Source organism: Martes martes (assembly GCF_963455335.1).
Source record: "Martes martes genome assembly, chromosome: 16".
Classification (NCBI taxonomy): Eukaryota; Metazoa; Chordata; class Mammalia; order Carnivora; family Mustelidae; genus Martes; species Martes martes.
This window is the reverse complement of record NC_137904.1, coordinates 44264819-44286295: the sequence shown is the minus strand read 5'-3', so window position 1 is coordinate 44286295 and position 21477 is coordinate 44264819. Positions and strand designations below refer to the sequence as shown.

Here is a 21477-nt window from a genome sequence, read left to right as displayed (position 1 = left end):
ATGTCATCAGAACCTGGAGGATGTGTCCCGACATATTTAACAGGCCCTTCGGATGACTGCCGCATCCCGACGTTGGACTATCGCTAAGTAGAGCAGGAGAAACAGTAACTGAACAAAGTTACCTTGACTAACATCCATTCCGATTTCCAGTGGACACGCCCCCTCCCCACAAAAAAAAAAAAAAAAAAATGTGCTGTACCTTTCCCAGGTCTGGGGATAAATTCTGAGGAGAGGCACATTCGGATTTTGCTACATTTCCTTTCTGTTCCATTGAAGAGTATTTTTAAATACGAACGACATAAGAATGAAGGTGAGGCTAAGTCTTTCAGAATCTAAAGACCATCCAGAGAAAGGCAACACAAAGATATGTGACCGCAAACTTAACCCTTCCGGAACTACGAATCAGGGCAGTGGCGGGACCCATTCAGATAGTGGCCTGCCACGGTTTTAGGGTAGACAACGTGACCCAGAGACAGAAACACCCCCCAGAAAACCCATTCCCGTGGCAGGGGTCAACAACGTCACACACACATAGACAGCTGTCCCCTTCCTCATTGCTCAACAGTGACCCATACTACAGGGCCTTTTCCTCTTGTCTCATGCCCCTTCCCACATGCCACCCTATGCACATGGAGTTCCCTCCCCACTGACCATTGGAAGAAATGCACGGCCAGAGATAGGTTGGCCCTGATCCCATCCCGCTAGGGGATACACGAGGGGAGGGGAAGAATGTAATTGCAAATGCCACCTATCAGGTAACAGCCCTCTGCAGAGGAAGGGGAGAAGACAGTGGTCCAGAAGATGCCAGTGGTGTGAGTCAGGAGGAAAAGCAGACCTGACAGAATTGATCCCATCTAGAAAGGAAAATTTGTGTCCCACGAGCTTAAACCATTACATAGACAAACACTACTGTGCATCTGATAATTACTTAAATAATGGGTAAACAACAACAAGGAAGACGGGTTGACAAATCACCCGGTTTGGGCAGTATATAGAGGCCATGGCACGAGGACAGACACTTCCACACTCAAGACCTTCGCTTTCCTGGAAACCCACCCAGAACCTCCAGCCTCTGACACCATGGTCAACTCCTGTTGTGGCTCCGTCTGCTCTGACCAGGGCTGTGGCGAGGAGTCCTGCTGCCGCCCCAGCTGCTGCCAGACCACCTGCTGCAGGACCACCTGCTGCCGCCCCAGCTGCTGTGTGTCCAGCTGCTGCCGCCCCTCCTGCTGCGGCTCCAGCTGCTGCAGGCCCAGCTGCTGCGGCTCCAGCTGCTGCCGCCCCACCTGCTGTCAGACCACCTGCTGCAGGACCACCTGCTGCCGCCCCAGCTGCTGTGTGTCCAGCTGCTGCCGCCCCTCCTGCTGTGGCTCCAGCTGCTGCAGGCCCAGCTGCTGCATCTCTAGCTGCTGCCGCCCCTCCTGCTGTGGTTCCAGCTGCTGTGGCTCCAGCTGCTGCAGGCCCAGCTGCTGCACCTCTAGCTGCTGCCGCCCCACCTGCTGCCAGACTACCTGCTGCAGGACCACCTGCTGCCGCCCCAGCTGCTGTGTGTCCAGCTGCTGCCGCCCCTCCTGCTGCGGCTCCAGCTGCTGCAGGCCCAGCTGCTGTGTGTCCAGCTGCTGCCGCCCCACCTGCTGCCAGACCACCTGCTGCAGGACCACCTGCTGCCGCCCCAGCTGCTGTGTGTCCAGCTGCTGCCGCCCCAGCTGTTGCTAGACCACCTGCTGCTCCCCAACCTGCTCTAGTGGCTTCTGCTGCTGAGGATCCTGGCCGGCACCCCGCTGACTTTCATCAACCAATCTTCCTCAGGTAGTCCCACTGTGCGCGGAATCGTGACAGGACAACTGTCAAGCCTCAGTTCCGGCCGCCCTGTCAACAGACGTGGCCTCCAAATGCACTCCCCCACCAACAACACCCTCCTCCCCGCCTCCTCCTTACTAGCTCCCTCCCAAGGGAATACGGAGCTTGCATTTTCTCTGAAACCTCTCAGCCAGCGTGTCATCCCACTCACACTCTTCTTTCCTGCCAGGTTTCCTCATATAGAGATGCTCCTATACCTCAAATAAACCTGAACGTCTCCAGGCATACAGATCGAAGGGCCTTGTGTCTCATTATTTTTCCCTCGTGAACTGTTACCCTTAGCGGGTCGGTTGTATTTCTGGTGCTCCCTGCAGAAAGGGGAGTCCACCGCAGAGGACTTTAGGATTTCCACCTCTATCCCCTCAGCACTCTCCACGCTGACATCGACACTGGTGGTTTATAGCAAGCACCCGCTGCTCTCTGCTGAGCCCTTTGTCTAGATGAGGGAGGAAATTCTTGGCAGGCCACAGCTAGGGAGAGGAAGTCTCTAGGAGAAGTCCTCAACCAGTGGGCAGCACTTGGTGGATGAAGTGCTCTAGCCCCTTTCCCCTCGAGTGGGGGGTGTGAGACCAGGGGTCCTCAGCCAGGACTGCACCTCAGCCACCTACAGGGCTTACCTGCTCTGGAAATCATTCTGGATTGGCTTCCATCCCTTCCCTGGATCACTTCTCACGTTCCCTACGGCGCTTCTTGAGATCACCTCCCAAACAAACTACTTGCTCTCAGACCTCTGTTTTTGGAGCCTGCTCCTGACATCACCCTAACGCCAGCCTTCCGGAGCTCAGGATCAGGGCCTTCGAAACATTTCCATACAACAGGCACGGTAACCGTGGTGGCAGGCCACCCCTGAACATTATTCTCCACGGAAGCACTTGATCTTTTCACTATATGCTGTTTCTTCCTACAGTATTTGCACACTTGGTCTTAGACTATGGGTCTCCAGTTCCTAAAGTATCATTCTCCGCCCCTGAGGGACAGGACACGCTCCCATGAGGAACTCAGACCACCATGTTAGGAGCTGTCTCCCTAGAGGAGGCCTGTTTCAGGGGAACGGTCCCCATCTGCGATGCTTACACCGCACTCAAAAAAACCAGAGACTAAAACACGATGTGCAAGGAAGACCTCTCGGGAGAAATCCGTGAGAAACAGAGGGAGAGGGCGCCTGGGTGGCTCAGTTGGTTAAGCAACTGTCTTCGACTCAGGTCATGGTCCCGGAGTCCCAGGATCAAGTCCCGCATCGGGCTCCCAGCTCCATGGGAAGTCTGCCTCTCCCTCTGAACTTCTCGCCTCTCATGCTCTCTCTCACTGTTTCTCTCTCAAAAAAGTAAATAAAATCATTTTAAAAAAAAGAAAAGAAAAGAAATGGAGGGAGACAAATTAGGGGTCTAAAAGGAACGAATGCAAAATGTGGTTTCCGTCCAATTCCACGCCCACTTGCCGACCCCACAGATGAGGGGTGTGGACTGGGGTAGGGGACTGCTCCTCTTAGAGGCAAGTGGGCTGAGCCTATGTACTCCTACATCACCTATCACTAGCCGTGGACAACCCCTGGTGCGTAGAAAGAAGGGAGGGTCCAGATGCCCAGCTGTGGTCCACCCCTAGGTCGACACAATTCCCTGAAGAACAGTGTGGGTGAACAGCGGGAGCCACGAGTAGCACCATACTCTGCACTAGCATGCGGATCAGGGCATTTAAGGCAAAAGACACCCGAATGAATATCCATATCTACCCCTGCCTCTGCTCATGTCTATGGTTTGCTCTCATTAACCTCGCTCCATGGGGTCTGCCACCACTTCTACAAAAACTTACAAGACAGGGAGTTAGAGGGTGGCTCCTCTGCTCCTTTAGCTGACTTGCCTGGGACACTGACCTCAAACCCCATCCCTGAGAGTGCCGAGCCCATGATTCCTATGTCCTCTTCAGGCTACACTACTTGCTCATCGGCAGTTGGTTCTGGGAATAGCAATACCAAGAATGCCCCCTGTGGATCCGCTCAATGCTAAACATCTTCCTAATGGCTCCCAGAGCTCCCTTCTGTGCTTGATGATTTCCTGACACTAGAAACCCAAAGGGATAAGGTGCCACCCAGAGTTTTCATACCAATCACATTTGACCATGTTCCCCTCAAGCTAGCTTTCCTCTCTTGGAGACACGACCTCTAGATGCACACAGCCTACACTTAGAGGAGAAGGAGGCACAAATTCCCCCAAATGGATCACCGGGATGAAGATGATGCGCAAACTTCTCCTTGCACTCTAACCTCTAGATCCGTTTATTCATACAGGGGCCATGAAAGGTTTTGGATATCCTGCAGTCCAGTTCAACGCAGGTCCCATGTCCGAAAGCCTGCCAACATATGAGTATTCCAGATTCCCATGGGTCAATGGCTATAGATTGCTGGGCAAGGACTAAGGAAATTCTATGATACACACTTCCTGTGGTCCTTCATCCAAAAAGACTGGTCTCTCCATTGATGAGTTAATGGGTCTGAGAACAGCCTGGGGTCCTCAAACTATGTCAGGGATCATGACCTTCCATTGGGATCAAGAACCTCGGCCTTTGTTCCTGTATTCTTAAGCTCTTTTAAGGACACACACACACACACACACACACACCCCAAGGTGCACTGTATTTGGCTACCTATATCCTTGTTGGACTGTTTCAGGGGGAGAAAGAGAGACAGAGACAGAGATGGAGAGAGACCAAGCTCAGTCAGGGTGAGGGGCTGATGGAGAAGCAGACTCTCATCTGAGCAGGGAGCCCGATGCGGGGCTCCATCCCAACCCTTCAGGACCATGACCTGAGCCAAAGGCAGAAGCTGAACCGACTGAGCTCCCCAGGAGCCACGTCCACCTCCCCAGCCCCCGGCTGCCCATATCCCCTTATGAGGGACACCATGCTCTATGATCCATATCGTTAGGTCTCTGAGGGTTTCACATCATTCTGACCCTTGGCATTCCAATCTGGTTGGCCATCACATAATAATACACACATTACTTCCTAGAGTTAAATGCTGCCATCTGGACTCGGCCATTCAGGGATATTATCCTCCCATTATTCCTAGGGAGCATATTCCTGGTCCCAGCAATCCCAACACAACCTCTGACTTCAGAGAATGGGCAGTACTACCTCAGTGACCTGCTGACACCGATACTTGATGACTCCTGGATAGCTGAGTAAACAAGAGTGCCCCCAGATCTCTCCTAGGGAATCGAGGCCGTTTGGACTTTCTGGCTTTAGGACCACATCAGTTTTAGCACTTCTCATTCTCCGCATGGTTCCTTTTTTTTTTTTCTTTTCCCTTTTAAGATTTTTTATTTATTTATTTATTAGACAGAATGAGAGAGACAGAGACAGAGACAGAGACAGAGAGAGACAGAGAGAGATCACAAGTAGGCAGAGAACCAGGCAGAGAGAGAGGGAAGCAGGCTTCCTGCTGAGCAGAGAGCCCGATGCGGGGCTTGATCCCAGGACCCCGAGATCGTGACCTGAGCCAAAGACAGAGGCTTAACACACTGAGCCTTCCAGGTGCCCCTTCTCTGCACTTTTTAATTCCTCCTTTCTCACCTGTGTGAGCAGTCGTCCTAGATGAATTTGTTCTGCTTATCCGTTCTTACACAGTACTACCGCAAAATTTAGCAGTTTCAAGTGACACTCATTTACGATCTCAGTTTCTGTGGATCCGATATCTCGGTAGGTACGGCCCACCTAGACCCTCCATTTCACCGGGTTTCCCAGGGCTGCACGCAAGGTGCTGCCTGGCACTGAGGTCTCAGGTGAGGGCTCCACTGGGGAAGAAGCCACTTCTCACTTCACTTACATGCTCCCTGGCGGGATTCAGTTCCTTGAGGCCCGCTAGAGTAGGGACCTTGCTTCCTTGCTGGATGGTGAATCGGGACTGTGCTCAGTTCTCTGCTGCAAGGATCTCTCCCACATTGTACCAGGCTTCATCAAAGCCAGAGACAGAGAGAGAGAGAGAGAGAGAGAGAGAGAAGGGGTTGGCTTTGAGATGAAAGCCACAGCCCTTGGAAACTCAGCCCCTTGATGGTGCCATCTGCCATGGTTTAGAAGCACGTTACTTGACAGGAGGGAAATACAGGAGACCGTGAACACCAAGTGGTGGATAGCATCTTGAAGGCCATCTTGGAGTCTGCCGACCAGAACTCTTCCATAATACTGAGTGAAAGAATCAAATCAGAATTCTCTTTTGAAAAATCAGAAACATATAAAAATCAAACTATGTTGTTTAGGTGTGCATACCCACCTAATAAGACCATAAGGAAAATAAATGAAAACGTTACTTGAAAAATCAGCACGGTAATCATCTGTAGCATGGGAAAAACGACTCTGGTCAACAAAGGACATGTCAAGAGCCTTCTTGGTGGCAACAGAGTTCTATTTCGGGACTCAAGCTTTGGCTATACAAGTATTTGCTCCATAACTGTTTTGTATCTTATGCTCGTATAGGCCACATGTTTTTCAGTTCTATGCATTTTCCATCAGATGAAAGATTTGTTTAAAAAATTAGGGTGAACTGAAATCCATACTCTATTTAAGATTTTAAATGAAAGCTTACCTTTAGGGACGGATGGTCTCCCTACCATGAAATTTAAAGCTATGACTTCAAAGGAGTCTTGGTACGTCACTAGGACGGCGCCGACTGAACTAGTGATATATGTGCATCAACATTAGTGATTCTTACAGGCAGAAGCCAAGTCAATGGTGCCCAACCAAAGAGAAATTCTACAGACTATATGAATAGTATGTACACACACACACACACACACACACACGCGCACACTAGACCTACGTGTAGTGTCTGTTTGATGTTCCAGATCAAAAGAGATCCATGGTAAAAGAAAACCTACTGAAACAGCAATCACCTCTGTGACTGGGAGGACGTTATTAAAGGGCAGGTGGGGCCCGTCCAGTATAATGGAAATGTTCTATCCCGATAGATGCGGGGATTACACGGATGGGCTTCTGTGTATCAAAATTCACCACTATGGACGACTACACACAGGATTTTTTTAACTTCACTGTGTGTAAAGTCCACCAAAAACAGAAAATCAATCATAAAAGGCAAACAAGAAAGAGTGACGACATGACTTCTTTATGACTAAATCTCTGTTCTTAACAAATTGTCATCTTGGCCACTTTGCCTTAAACTTAGTTAAATGACACTACTATGAGCTCTTCTGGTTCTTTGCATGGCATATTGCAGTTGTGTGTGTGTGTGAGGTGGGGGGTGCTTCCTCTAATCGAAAAGCAGTGGTGAGGAACCTGACAGAGGCACCTGCTCAAAGCATGAACGAACAGAATAAAGGGGTACGTCTCTAAGGATGGTCCCTGGGACTTCAACATCAACATCACCTGGGTACTTGTCAGAAATGCCAAACCTCAGGCTCCCCATGTCATCAGAACCTGGAGGATGTGTCCCGACATATTTAACAGGCCCTTCGGATGACTGCCGCATCCCGACGTTGGACTATCGCTAAGTAGAGCAGGAGAAACAGTAACTGAACAAAGTTACCTTGACTAACATCCATTCCGATTTCCAGTGGACACGCCCCCTCCCCACAAAAAAAAAAAAAAAAAATGTGCTGTACCTTTCCCAGGTCTGGGGATAAATTCTGAGGAGAGGCACATTCGGATTTTGCTACATTTCCTTTCTGTTCCATTGAAGAGTATTTTTAAATACGAACGACATAAGAATGAAGGTGAGGCTAAGTCTTTCAGAATCTAAAGACCATCCAGAGAAAGGCAACACAAAGATATGTGACCGCAAACTTAACCCTTCCGGAACTACGAATCAGGGCAGTGGCGGGACCCATTCAGATAGTGGCCTGCCACGGTTTTAGGGTAGACAACGTGACCCAGAGACAGAAACACCCCCCAGAAAACCCATTCCCGTGGCAGGGGTCAACAACGTCACACACACATAGACAGCTGTCCCCTTCCTCATTGCTCAACAGTGACCCATACTACAGGGCCTTTTCCTCTTGTCTCATGCCCCTTCCCACATGCCACCCTATGCACATGGAGTTCCCTCCCCACTGACCATTGGAAGAAATGCACGGCCAGAGATAGGTTGGCCCTGATCCCATCCCGCTAGGGGATACACGAGGGGAGGGGAAGAATGTAATTGCAAATGCCACCTATCAGGTAACAGCCCTCTGCAGAGGAAGGGGAGAAGACAGTGGTCCAGAAGATGCCAGTGGTGTGAGTCAGGAGGAAAAGCAGACCTGACAGAATTGATCCCATCTAGAAAGGAAAATTTGTGTCCCACGAGCTTAAACCATTACATAGACAAACACTACTGTGCATCTGATAATTACTTAAATAATGGGTAAACAACAACAAGGAAGACGGGTTGACAAATCACCCGGTTTGGGCAGTATATAGAGGCCATGGCACGAGGACAGACACTTCCACACTCAAGACCTTCGCTTTCCTGGAAACCCACCCAGAACCTCCAGCCTCTGACACCATGGTCAACTCCTGTTGTGGCTCCGTCTGCTCTGACCAGGGCTGTGGCGAGGAGTCCTGCTGCCGCCCCAGCTGCTGCCAGACCACCTGCTGCAGGACCACCTGCTGCCGCCCCAGCTGCTGTGTGTCCAGCTGCTGCCGCCCCTCCTGCTGCGGCTCCAGCTGCTGCAGGCCCAGCTGCTGCGGCTCCAGCTGCTGCCGCCCCACCTGCTGTCAGACCACCTGCTGCAGGACCACCTGCTGCCGCCCCAGCTGCTGTGTGTCCAGCTGCTGCCGCCCCTCCTGCTGTGGCTCCAGCTGCTGTGGCTCCAGCTGCTGCAGGCCCAGCTGCTGCATCTCTAGCTGCTGCCGCCCCTCCTGCTGTGGTTCCAGCTGCTGTGGCTCCAGCTGCTGCAGGCCCAGCTGCTGCACCTCTAGCTGCTGCCGCCCCACCTGCTGCCAGACTACCTGCTGCAGGACCACCTGCTGCCGCCCCAGCTGCTGTGTGTCCAGCTGCTGCCGCCCCTCCTGCTGCGGCTCCAGCTGCTGCAGGCCCAGCTGCTGTGTGTCCAGCTGCTGCCGCCCCACCTGCTGCCAGACCACCTGCTGCAGGACCACCTGCTGCCGCCCCAGCTGCTGTGTGTCCAGCTGCTGCCGCCCCAGCTGTTGCTAGACCACCTGCTGCTCCCCAACCTGCTCTAGTGGCTTCTGCTGCTGAGGATCCTGGCCGGCACCCCGCTGACTTTCATCAACCAATCTTCCTCAGGTAGTCCCACTGTGCGCGGAATCGTGACAGGACAACTGTCAAGCCTCAGTTCCGGCCGCCCTGTCAACAGACGTGGCCTCCAAATGCACTCCCCCACCAACAACACCCTCCTCCCCGCCTCCTCCTTACTAGCTCCCTCCCAAGGGAATACGGAGCTTGCATTTTCTCTGAAACCTCTCAGCCAGCGTGTCATCCCACTCACACTCTTCTTTCCTGCCAGGTTTCCTCATATAGAGATGCTCCTATACCTCAAATAAACCTGAACGTCTCCAGGCATACAGATCGAAGGGCCTTGTGTCTCATTATTTTTCCCTCGTGAACTGTTACCCTTAGCGGGTCGGTTGTATTTCTGGTGCTCCCTGCAGAAAGGGGAGTCCACCGCAGAGGACTTTAGGATTTCCACCTCTATCCCCTCAGCACTCTCCACGCTGACATCGACACTGGTGGTTTATAGCAAGCACCCGCTGCTCTCTGCTGAGCCCTTTGTCTAGATGAGGGAGGAAATTCTTGGCAGGCCACAGCTAGGGAGAGGAAGTCTCTAGGAGAAGTCCTCAACCAGTGGGCAGCACTTGGTGGATGAAGTGCTCTAGCCCCTTTCCCCTCGAGTGGGGGGTGTGAGACCAGGGGTCCTCAGCCAGGACTGCACCTCAGCCACCTACAGGGCTTACCTGCTCTGGAAATCATTCTGGATTGGCTTCCATCCCTTCCCTGGATCACTTCTCACGTTCCCTACGGCGCTTCTTGAGATCACCTCCCAAACAAACTACTTGCTCTCAGACCTCTGTTTTTGGAGCCTGCTCCTGACATCACCCTAACGCCAGCCTTCCGGAGCTCAGGATCAGGGCCTTCGAAACATTTCCATACAACAGGCACGGTAACCGTGGTGGCAGGCCACCCCTGAACATTATTCTCCACGGAAGCACTTGATCTTTTCACTATATGCTGTTTCTTCCTACAGTATTTGCACACTTGGTCTTAGACTATGGGTCTCCAGTTCCTAAAGTATCATTCTCCGCCCCTGAGGGACAGGACACGCTCCCATGAGGAACTCAGACCACCATGTTAGGAGCTGTCTCCCTAGAGGAGGCCTGTTTCAGGGGAACGGTCCCCATCTGCGATGCTTACACCGCACTCAAAAAACCAGAGACTAAAACACGATGTGCAAGGAAGACCTCTCGGGAGAAATCCGTGAGAAACAGAGGGAGAGGGCGCCTGGGTGTCTCAGTTGGTTAAGCAACTGTCTTCGACTCAGGTCATGGTCCCGGAGTCCCAGGATCAAGTCCCGCATCGGGCTCCCAGCTCCATGGGAAGTCTGCCTCTCCCTCTGAACTTCTCGCCTCTCATGCTCTCTCTCACTGTTTCTCTCTCAAAAAAGTAAATAAAATCATTTTAAAAAAAAGAAAAGAAAAGAAATGGAGGGAGACAAATTAGGGGTCTAAAAGGAACGAATGCAAAATGTGGTTTCCGTCCAATTCCACGCCCACTTGCCGACCCCACAGATGAGGGGTGTGGACTGGGGTAGGGGACTGCTCCTCTTAGAGGCAAGTGGGCTGAGCCTATGTACTCCTACATCACCTATCACTAGCCGTGGACAACCCCTGGTGCGTAGAAAGAAGGGAGGGTCCAGATGCCCAGCTGTGGTCCACCCCTAGGTCGACACAATTCCCTGAAGAACAGTGTGGGTGAACAGCGGGAGCCACGAGTAGCACCATACTCTGCACTAGCGTGCGGATCAGGGCATTTAAGGCAAAAGACACCCGAATGAATATCCATATCTACCCCTGCCTCTGCTCATGTCTATGGTTTGCTCTCATTAACCTCGCTCCATGGGGTCTGCCACCACTTCTACAAAAACTTACAAGACAGGGAGTTAGAGGGTGGCTCCTCTGCTCCTTTAGCTGACTTGCCTGGGACACTGACCTCAAACCCCATCCCTGAGAGTGCCGAGCCCATGATTCCTATGTCCTCTTCAGGCTACACTACTTGCTCATCGGCAGTTGGTTCTGGGAATAGCAATACCAAGAATGCCCCCTGTGGATCCGCTCAATGCTAAACATCTTCCTAATGGCTCCCAGAGCTCCCTTCTGTGCTTGATGATTTCCTGACACTAGAAACCCAAAGGGATAAGGTGCCACCCAGAGTTTTCATACCAATCACATTTGACCATGTTCCCCTCAAGCTAGCTTTCCTCTCTTGGAGACACGACCCCTAGATGCACACAGCCTACACTTAGAGGAGAAGGAGGCACAAATTCCCCCAAATGGATCACCGGGATGAAGATGATGCGCAAACTTCTCCTTGCACTCTAACCTCTAGATCCGTTTATTCATACAGGGGCCATGAAAGGTTTTGGATATCCTGCAGTCCAGTTCAACGCAGGTCCCATGTCCGAAAGCCTGCCAACATATGAGTATTCCAGATTCCCATGGGTCAATGGCTATAGATTGCTGGGCAAGGACTAAGGAAATTCTATGATACACACTTCCTGTGGTCCTTCATCCAAAAAGACTGGTCTCTCCATTGATGAGTTAATGGGTCTGAGAACAGCCTGGGGTCCTCAAACTATGTCAGGGATCATGACCTTCCATTGGGATCAAGAACCTCGGCCTTTGTTCCTGTATTCTTAAGCTCTTTTAAGGACACACACACACACACACACACACACACCCCAAGGTGCACTGTATTTGGCTACCTATATCCTTGTTGGACTGTTTCAGGGGGAGAAAGAGAGACAGAGACAGAGATGGAGAGAGACCAAGCTCAGTCAGGGTGAGGGGCTGATGGAGAAGCAGACTCTCATCTGAGCAGGGAGCCCGATGCGGGGCTCCATCCCAACCCTTCAGGACCATGACCTGAGCCAAAGGCAGAAGCTGAACCGACTGAGCTCCCCAGGAGCCACGTCCACCTCCCCAGCCCCCGGCTGCCCATATCCCCTTATGAGGGACACCATGCTCTATGATCCATATCGTTAGGTCTCTGAGGGTTTCACATCATTCTGACCCTTGGCATTCCAATCTGGTTGGCCATCACATAATAATACACACATTACTTCCTAGAGTTAAATGCTGCCATCTGGACTCGGCCATTCAGGGATATTATCCTCCCATTATTCCTAGGGAGCATATTCCTGGTCCCAGCAATCCCAACACAACCTCTGACTTCAGAGAATGGGCAGTACTACCTCAGTGACCTGCTGACACCGATACTTGATGACTCCTGGATAGCTGAGTAAACAAGAGTGCCCCCAGATCTCTCCTAGGGAATCGAGGCCGTTTGGACTTTCTGGCTTTAGGACCACATCAGTTTTAGCACTTCTCATTCTCCGCATGGTTCCTTTTTTTTTTTTTCTTTTCCCTTTTAAGATTTTTTATTTATTTATTTATTAGACAGAATGAGAGAGACAGAGACAGAGACAGAGACAGAGAGAGACAGAGAGAGATCACAAGTAGGCAGAGAACCAGGCAGAGAGAGAGGGAAGCAGGCTTCCTGCTGAGCAGAGAGCCCGATGCGGGGCTTGATCCCAGGACCCCGAGATCGTGACCTGAGCCAAAGACAGAGGCTTAACACACTGAGCCTTCCAGGTGCCCCTTCTCTGCACTTTTTAATTCCTCCTTTCTCACCTGTGTGAGCAGTCGTCCTAGATGAATTTGTTCTGCTTATCCGTTCTTACACAGTACTACCGCAAAATTTAGCAGTTTCAAGTGACACTCATTTACGATCTCAGTTTCTGTGGATCCGATATCTCGGTAGGTACGGCCCACCTAGACCCTCCATTTCACCGGGTTTCCCAGGGCTGCACGCAAGGTGCTGCCTGGCACTGAGGTCTCAGGTGAGGGCTCCACTGGGGAAGAAGCCACTTCTCACTTCACTTACATGCTCCCTGGCGGGATTCAGTTCCTTGAGGCCCGCTAGAGTAGGGACCTTGCTTCCTTGCTGGATGGTGAATCGGGACTGTGCTCAGTTCTCTGCTGCAAGGATCTCTCCCACATTGTACCAGGCTTCATCAAAGCCAGAGACAGAGAGAGAGAGAGAGAGAGAGAGAGAGAAGGGGTTGGCTTTGAGATGAAAGCCACAGCCCTTGGAAACTCAGCCCCTTGATGGTGCCATCTGCCATGGTTTAGAAGCACGTTACTTGACAGGAGGGAAATACAGGAGACCGTGAACACCAAGTGGTGGATAGCATCTTGAAGGCCATCTTGGAGTCTGCCGACCAGAACTCTTCCATAATACTGAGTGAAAGAATCAAATCAGAATTCTCTTTTGAAAAATCAGAAACATATAAAAATCAAACTATGTTGTTTAGGTGTGCATACCCACCTAATAAGACCATAAGGAAAATAAATGAAAACGTTACTTGAAAAATCAGCACGGTAATCATCTGTAGCATGGGAAAAACGACTCTGGTCAACAAAGGACATGTCAAGAGCCTTCTTGGTGGCAACAGAGTTCTATTTCGGGACTCAAGCTTTGGCTATACAAGTATTTGCTCCATAACTGTTTTGTATCTTATGCTCGTATAGGCCACATGTTTTTCAGTTCTATGCATTTTCCATCAGATGAAAGATTTGTTTAAAAAATTAGGGTGAACTGAAATCCATACTCTATTTAAGATTTTAAATGAAAGCTTACCTTTAGGGACGGATGGTCTCCCTACCATGAAATTTAAAGCTATGACTTCAAAGGAGTCTTGGTACGTCACTAGGACGGCGCCGACTGAACTAGTGATATATGTGCATCAACATTAGTGATTCTTACAGGCAGAAGCCAAGTCAATGGTGCCCAACCAAAGAGAAATTCTACAGACTATATGAATAGTATGTACACACACACACACACACACACACACGCGCACACTAGACCTACGTGTAGTGTCTGTTTGATGTTCCAGATCAAAAGAGATCCATGGTAAAAGAAAACCTACTGAAACAGCAATCACCTCTGTGACTGGGAGGACGTTATTAAAGGGCAGGTGGGGCCCGTCCAGTATAATGGAAATGTTCTATCCCGATAGATGCGGGGATTACACGGATGGGCTTCTGTGTATCAAAATTCACCACTATGGACGACTACACACAGGATTTTTTTAACTTCACTGTGTGTAAAGTCCACCAAAAACAGAAAATCAATCATAAAAGGCAAACAAGAAAGAGTGACGACATGACTTCTTTATGACTAAATCTCTGTTCTTAACAAATTGTCATCTTGGCCACTTTGCCTTAAACTTAGTTAAATGACACTACTATGAGCTCTTCTGGTTCTTTGCATGGCATATTGCAGTTGTGTGTGTGTGTGAGGTGGGGGGTGCTTCCTCTAATCGAAAAGCAGTGGTGAGGAACCTGACAGAGGCACCTGCTCAAAGCATGAACGAACAGAATAAAGGGGTACGTCTCTAAGGATGGTCCCTGGGACTTCAACATCAACATCACCTGGGTACTTGTCAGAAATGCCAAACCTCAGGCTCCCCATGTCATCAGAACCTGGAGGATGTGTCCCGACATATTTAACAGGCCCTTCGGATGACTGCCGCATCCCGACGTTGGACTATCGCTAAGTAGAGCAGGAGAAACAGTAACTGAACAAAGTTACCTTGACTAACATCCATTCCGATTTCCAGTGGACACGCCCCCTCCCCACAAAAAAAAAAAAAAAAAAAATGTGCTGTACCTTTCCCAGGTCTGGGGATAAATTCTGAGGAGAGGCACATTCGGATTTTGCTACATTTCCTTTCTGTTCCATTGAAGAGTATTTTTAAATACGAACGACATAAGAATGAAGGTGAGGCTAAGTCTTTCAGAATCTAAAGACCATCCAGAGAAAGGCAACACAAAGATATGTGACCGCAAACTTAACCCTTCCGGAACTACGAATCAGGGCAGTGGCGGGACCCATTCAGATAGTGGCCTGCCACGGTTTTAGGGTAGACAACGTGACCCAGAGACAGAAACACCCCCCAGAAAACCCATTCCCGTGGCAAGGGTCAACAACGTCACACACACATAGACAGCTGTCCCCTTCCTCATTGCTCAACAGTGACCCATACTACAGGGCCTTTTCCTCTTGTCTCATGCCCCTTCCCACATGCCACCCTATGCACATGGAGTTCCCTCCCCACTGACCATTGGAAGAAATGCACGGCCAGAGATAGGTTGGCCCTGATCCCATCCCGCTAGGGGATACACGAGGGGAGGGGAAGAATGTAATTGCAAATGCCACCTATCAGGTAACAGCCCTCTGCAGAGGAAGGGGAGAAGACAGTGGTCCAGAAGATGCCAGTGGTGTGAGTCAGGAGGAAAAGCAGACCTGACAGAATTGATCCCATCTAGAAAGGAAAATTTGTGTCCCACGAGCTTAAACCATTACATAGACAAACACTACTGTGCATCTGATAATTACTTAAATAATGGGTAAACAACAACAAGGAAGACGGGTTGACAAATCACCCGGTTTGGGCAGTATATAGAGGCCATGGCACGAGGACAGACACTTCCACACTCAAGACCTTCGCTTTCCTGGAAACCCACCCAGAACCTCCAGCCTCTGACACCATGGTCAGCTCCTGTTGTGGCTCCGTCTGCTCTGACCAGGGCTGTGGCGAGGAGTCCTGCTGCCGCCCCAGCTGCTGCCAGACCACCTGCTGCAGGACCACCTGCTGCCGCCCCAGCTGCTGTGTGTCCAGCTGCTGCCGCCCCTCCTGCTGCGGCTCCAGCTGCTGCAGGCCCAGCTGCTGCGGCTCCAGCTGCTGCCGCCCCACCTGCTGTCAGACCACCTGCTGCAGGACCACCTGCTGCCGCCCCAGCTGCTGTGTGTCCAGCTGCTGCCGCCCCTCCTGCTGTGGCTCCAGCTGCTGTGGCTCCAGCTGCTGCAGGCCCAGCTGCTGCATCTCTAGCTGCTGCCGCCCCTCCTGCTGTGGTTCCAGCTGCTGTGGCTCCAGCTGCTGCAGGCCCAGCTGCTGCACCTCTAGCTGCTGCCGCCCCACCTGCTGCCAGACTACCTGCTGCAGGACCACCTGCTGCCGCCCCAGCTGCTGTGTGTCCAGCTGCTGCCGCCCCTCCTGCTGCGGCTCCAGCTGCTGCAGGCCCAGCTGCTGTGTGTCCAGCTGCTGCCGCCCCACCTGCTGCCAGACCACCTGCTGCAGGACCACCTGCTGCCGCCCCAGCTGCTGTGTGTCCAGCTGCTGCCGCCCCAGCTGTTGCTAGACCACCTGCTGCTCCCCAACCTGCTCTAGTGGCTTCTGCTGCTGAGGATCCTGGCCGGCACCCCGCTGACTTTCATCAACCAATCTTCCTCAGGTAGTCCCACTGTGCGCGGAATCGTGACAGGACAACTGTCAAGCCTCAGTTCCGGCCGCCCTGTCAACAGACGTGGCCTCCAAATGCACTCCCCCACCAACAACACCCTCCTCCCCGCCTCCTCCTTACTAGCTCCCTCCCAAGGGAATACGGAGCTTGCATTTTCTCTGAAACCTCTCAGCCAGCGTGTCATCCCACTCACACTCTTCTTTCCTGCCAGGTTTCCTCATATAGAGATGCTCCTATACCTCAAATAAACCTGAACGTCTCCAGGCATACAGATCGAAGGGCCTTGTGTCTCATTATTTTTCCCTCGTGAACTGTTACCCTTAGCGGGTCGGTTGTATTTCTGGTGCTCCCTGCAGAAAGGGGAGTCCACCGCAGAGGACTTTAGGATTTCCACCTCTATCCCCTCAGCACTCTCCACGCTGACATCGACACTGGTGGTTTATAGCAAGCACCCGCTGCTCTCTGCTGAGCCCTTTGTCTAGATGAGGGAGGAAATTCTTGGCAGGCCACAGCTAGGGAGAGGAAGTCTCTAGGAGAAGTCCTCAACCAGTGGGCAGCACTTGGTGGATGAAGTGCTCTAGCCCCTTTCCCCTCGAGTGGGGGGTGTGAGACCAGGGGTCCTCAGCCAGGACTGCACCTCAGCCACCTACAGGGCTTACCTGCTCTGGAAATCATTCTGGATTGGCTTCCATCCCTTCCCTGGATCACTTCTCACGTTCCCTACGGCGCTTCTTGAGATCACCTCCCAAACAAACTACTTGCTCTCAGACCTCTGTTTTTGGAGCCTGCTCCTGACATCACCCTAACGCCAGCCTTCCGGAGCTCAGGATCAGGGCCTTCGAAACATTTCCATACAACAGGCACGGTAACCGTGGTGGCAGGCCACCCCTGAACATTATTCTCCACGGAAGCACTTGATCTTTTCACTATATGCTGTTTCTTCCTACAGTATTTGCACACTTGGTCTTAGACTATGGGTCTCCAGTTCCTAAAGTATCATTCTCCGCCCCTGAGGGACAGGACACGCTCCCATGAGGAACTCAGACCACCATGTTAGGAGCTGTCTCCCTAGAGGAGGCCTGTTTCAGGGGAACGGTCCCCATCTGCGATGCTTACACCGCACTCAAAAAACCAGAGACTAAAACACGATGTGCAAGGAAGACCTCTCGGGAGAAATCCGTGAGAAACAGAGGGAGAGGGCGCCTGGGTGGCTCAGTTGGTTAAGCAACTGTCTTCGACTCAGGTCATGGTCCCGGAGTCCCAGGATCGAGTCCCGCATCGGGCTCCCAGCTCCATGGGAAGTCTGCCTCTCCCTCTGAACTTCTCGCCTCTCATGCTCTCTCTCACTGTTTCTCTCTCAAAAAAGTAAATAAAATCATTTTTAAAAAAAGAAAAGAAAAGAAATGGAGGGAGACAAATTAGGGGTCTAAAAGGAACGAATGCAAAATGTGGTTTCCGTCCAATTCCACGCCCACTTGCCGACCCCACAGATGAGGGGTGTGGACTGGGGTAGGGGACTGCTCCTCTTAGAGGCAAGTGGGCTGAGCCTATGTACTCCTACATCACCTATCACTAGCCGTGGACAACCCCTGGTGCGTAGAAAGAAGGGAGGGTCCAGATGCCCAGCTGTGGTCCACCCCTAGGTCGACACAATTCCCTGAAGAACAGTGTGGGTGAACAGCGGGAGCCACGAGTAGCACCATACTCTGCACTAGCGTGCGGATCAGGGCATTTAAGGCAAAAGACACCCGAATGAATATCCATATCTACCCCTGCCTCTGCTCATGTCTATGGTTTGCTCTCATTAACCTCGCTCCATGGGGTCTGCCACCACTTCTACAAAAACTTACAAGACAGGGAGTTAGAGGGTGGCTCCTCTGCTCCTTTAGCTGACTTGCCTGGGACACTGACCTCAAACCCCATCCCTGAGAGTGCCGAGCCCATGATTCCTATGTCCTCTTCAGGCTACACTACTTGCTCATCGGCAGTTGGTTCTGGGAATAGCAATACCAAGAATGCCCCTGTGGATCCGCTCAATGCTAAACATCTTCCTAATGGCTCCCAGAGCTCCCTTCTGTGCTTGATGATTTCCTGACACTAGAAACCCAAAGGGATAAGGTGCCACCCAGAGTTTTCATACCAATCACATTTGACCATGTTCCCCTCAAGCTAGCTTTCCTCTCTTGGAGACACGACCCCTAGATGCACACAGCCTACACTTAGAGGAGAAGGAGGCACAAATTCCCCCAAATGGATCACCGGGATGAAGATGATGCGCAAACTTCTCCTTGCACTCTAACCTCTAGATCCGTTTATTCATACAGGGGCCATGAAAGGTTTTGGATATCCTGCAGTCCAGTTCAACGCAGGTCCCATGTCCGAAAGCCTGCCAACATATGAGTATTCCAGATTCCCATGGGTCAATGGCTATAGATTGCTGGGCAAGGACTAAGGAAATTCTATGATACACACTTCCTGTGGTCCTTCATCCAAAAAGACTGGTCTCTCCATTGATGAGTTAATGGGTCTGAGAACAGCCTGGGGTCCTCAAACTATGTCAGGGATCATGACCTTCCATTGGGATCAAGAACCTCGGCCTTTGTTCCTGTATTCTTAAGCTCTTTTAAGGACACACACACACACACACACACACACACACACCCCAAGGTGCACTGTATTTGGCTACCTATATCCTTGTTGGACTGTTTCAGGGGGAGAAAGAGAGACAGAGACAGAGATGGAGAGAGACCAAGCTCAGTCAGGGTGAGGGGCTGATGGAGAAGCAGACTCTCATCTGAGCAGGGAGCCCGATGCGGGACTCCATCCCAACCCTTCAGGACCATGACCTGAGCCAAAGGCAGAAGCTGAACCGACTGAGCTCCCCAGGAGCCACGTCCACCTCCCCAGCCCCCGGCTGCCCATATCCCCTTATGAGGGACACCATGCTCTATGATCCATATCGTTAGGTCTCTGAGGGTTTCACATCATTCTGACCCTTGGCATTCCAATCTGGTTGGCCATCACATAATAATACACACATTACTTCCTAGAGTTAAATGCTGCCATCTGGACTCGGCCATTCAGGGATATTATCCTCCCATTATTCCTAGGGAGCATATTCCTGGTCCCAGCAATCCCAACACAACCTCTGACTTCAGAGAATGGGCAGTACTACCTCAGTGACCTGCTGACACCGATACTTGATGACTCCTGGATAGCTGAGTAAACAAGAGTGCCCCCAGATCTCTCCTAGGGAATCGAGGCCGTTTGGACTTTCTGGCTTTAGGACCACATCAGTTTTAGCACTTCTCATTCTCCGCATGGTTCCTTTTTTTTTTTCTTTTCCCTTTTAAGATTTTTTATTTATTTATTTATTAGACAGACTGAGAGAGACAGACAGAGACAGAGACAGAGACAGAGAGAGACAGAGAGAGATCACAAGTAGGCAGAGAACCAGGCAGAGAGAGAGGGAAGCAGGCTTCCTGCTGAGCAGAGAGCCCGATGCGGGGCTTGATCCCAGGACCCCGAGATCGTGACCTGAGCCAAAGACAGAGGCTTAACACACTGAGCCTTCCAGGTGCCCCTTCTCTGCACTTTTTAATTCCTCCTTTCTCACCTGTGTGAGCAGTCGTCCTAGATGAATTTGTTCTGCTTATCCGTTCTTACACAGTACTACCGCAAAATTTAGCAGTTTCAAGTGACACTCATTTACGATCTCAGTTTCTGTGGATCCGATATCTCGGTAGGTACGGCCCACCTAGACCCTCCATTTCACCGGGTTTCCCAGGGCTGCACGCAAGGTGCTGCCTGGCACTGGGGTCTCAGGTGAGGGCTCCACTGGGGAAGAAGCCACTTCTCACTTCACTTACATGCTCCCTGGCGGGATTCAGTTCCTTGAGGCCCGCTAGAGTAGGGACCTTGCTTCCTTGCTGGATGGTGAATGGGGACTGTGCTCAGTTCTCTGCTGCAAGGATCTCTCCCACATTGTACCAGGCTTCATCAAAGCCAGAGACAGAGAGAGAGAGAGAGAGAGAGAGAGAGAGAGAGAGAGAAGGGGTTGGCTTTGAGATGAAAGCCACAGCCCTTGGAAACTCAGCCCCTTGATGGTGCCATCTGCCATGGTTTAGAAGCACGTTACTTGACAGGAGGGAAATACAGGAGACCGTGAACACCAAGTGGTGGATAGCATCTTGAAGGCCATCTTGGAGTCTGCCGACCAGAACTCTTCCATAATACTGAGTGAAAGAATCAAATCAGAATTCTCTTTTGAAAAATCAGAAACATATAAAAATCAAACTATGTTGTTTAGGTGTGCATACCCACCTAATAAGACCATAAGGAAAATAAATGAAAACGTTACTTGAAAAATCAGCACGGTAATCATCTGTAGCATGGGAAAAACGACTCTGGTCAACAAAGGACATGTCAAGAGCCTTCTTGGTGGCAACAGAGTTCTATTTCGGGACTCAAGCTTTGGCTATACAAGTATTTGCTCCATAACTGTTTTGTATCTTATGCTCGTATAGGCCACATGTTTTTCAGTTCTATGCATTTTCCATCAGATGAAAGATTTGTTTAAAAAATTAGGGTGAACTGAAATCCATACTCTATTTAAGATTTTAAATGAAAGCTTACCTTTAGGGACGGATGGTCTCCCTACTATGAAATTTAAAGCTATGACTTCAAAGGAGTCTTGGTACGTCACTAGGACGGCGCCGACTGAACTAGTGATATATGTGCATCAACATTAGTGATTCTTACAGGCAGAAGCCAAGTCAATGGTGCCCAACCAAAGAGAAATTCTACAGACTATATGAATAGTATGTACACACACACACACCCACACACACACGCACGCACACTAGACCTACGTGTAGTGTCTGTTTGATGTTCCAGATCAAAAGAGATCCATGGTAAAAGAAAACCTACTGAAACAGCAATCACCTCTGTGACTGGGAGGACGTTATTAAAGGGCAGGTGGGGCCCGTCCAGTATAATGGAAATGTTCTATCCCGATAGATGCGGGGATTACTCGGATAGGCTTCTGTGTATCAAAATTCACCACTATGGACGACTACACACAGG

At 50.9% G+C, this 21477-nt stretch overlaps 2 protein-coding genes across 3 annotated transcripts in view; both read left to right on the top strand.

Moving 5' to 3' along the window:
* The window catches only part of LOC308356903 (uncharacterized protein), a gene marked incomplete at both ends in the record, with an annotated part of 118596 nt that overhangs the window by 6431 nt on the left and 90688 nt on the right, over window positions 1-21477 (top strand). Inside the window, one exon of one of the 2 annotated variants that reach the window (XM_080826273.1) lies at window positions 1386-1460. The exons of the other annotated variant lie outside the window; for it this stretch is intronic. Coding sequence (XP_080682399.1) covers window positions 1386-1460 — 75 coding nt within the window. The remainder of the gene's footprint in view (window positions 1-1385; window positions 1461-21477) is intronic. 2 annotated transcript variants of the gene reach the window in all.
* On the top strand, window positions 15640-16290 carry LOC308356930 (uncharacterized protein; the record flags this gene model as incomplete). The annotated part of the gene is made up of 1 exon (XM_080826324.1): window positions 15640-16290. One exon carries the CDS (start codon window positions 15640-15642, stop codon window positions 16288-16290), a length of 651 nt encoding a protein of 216 aa, XP_080682450.1.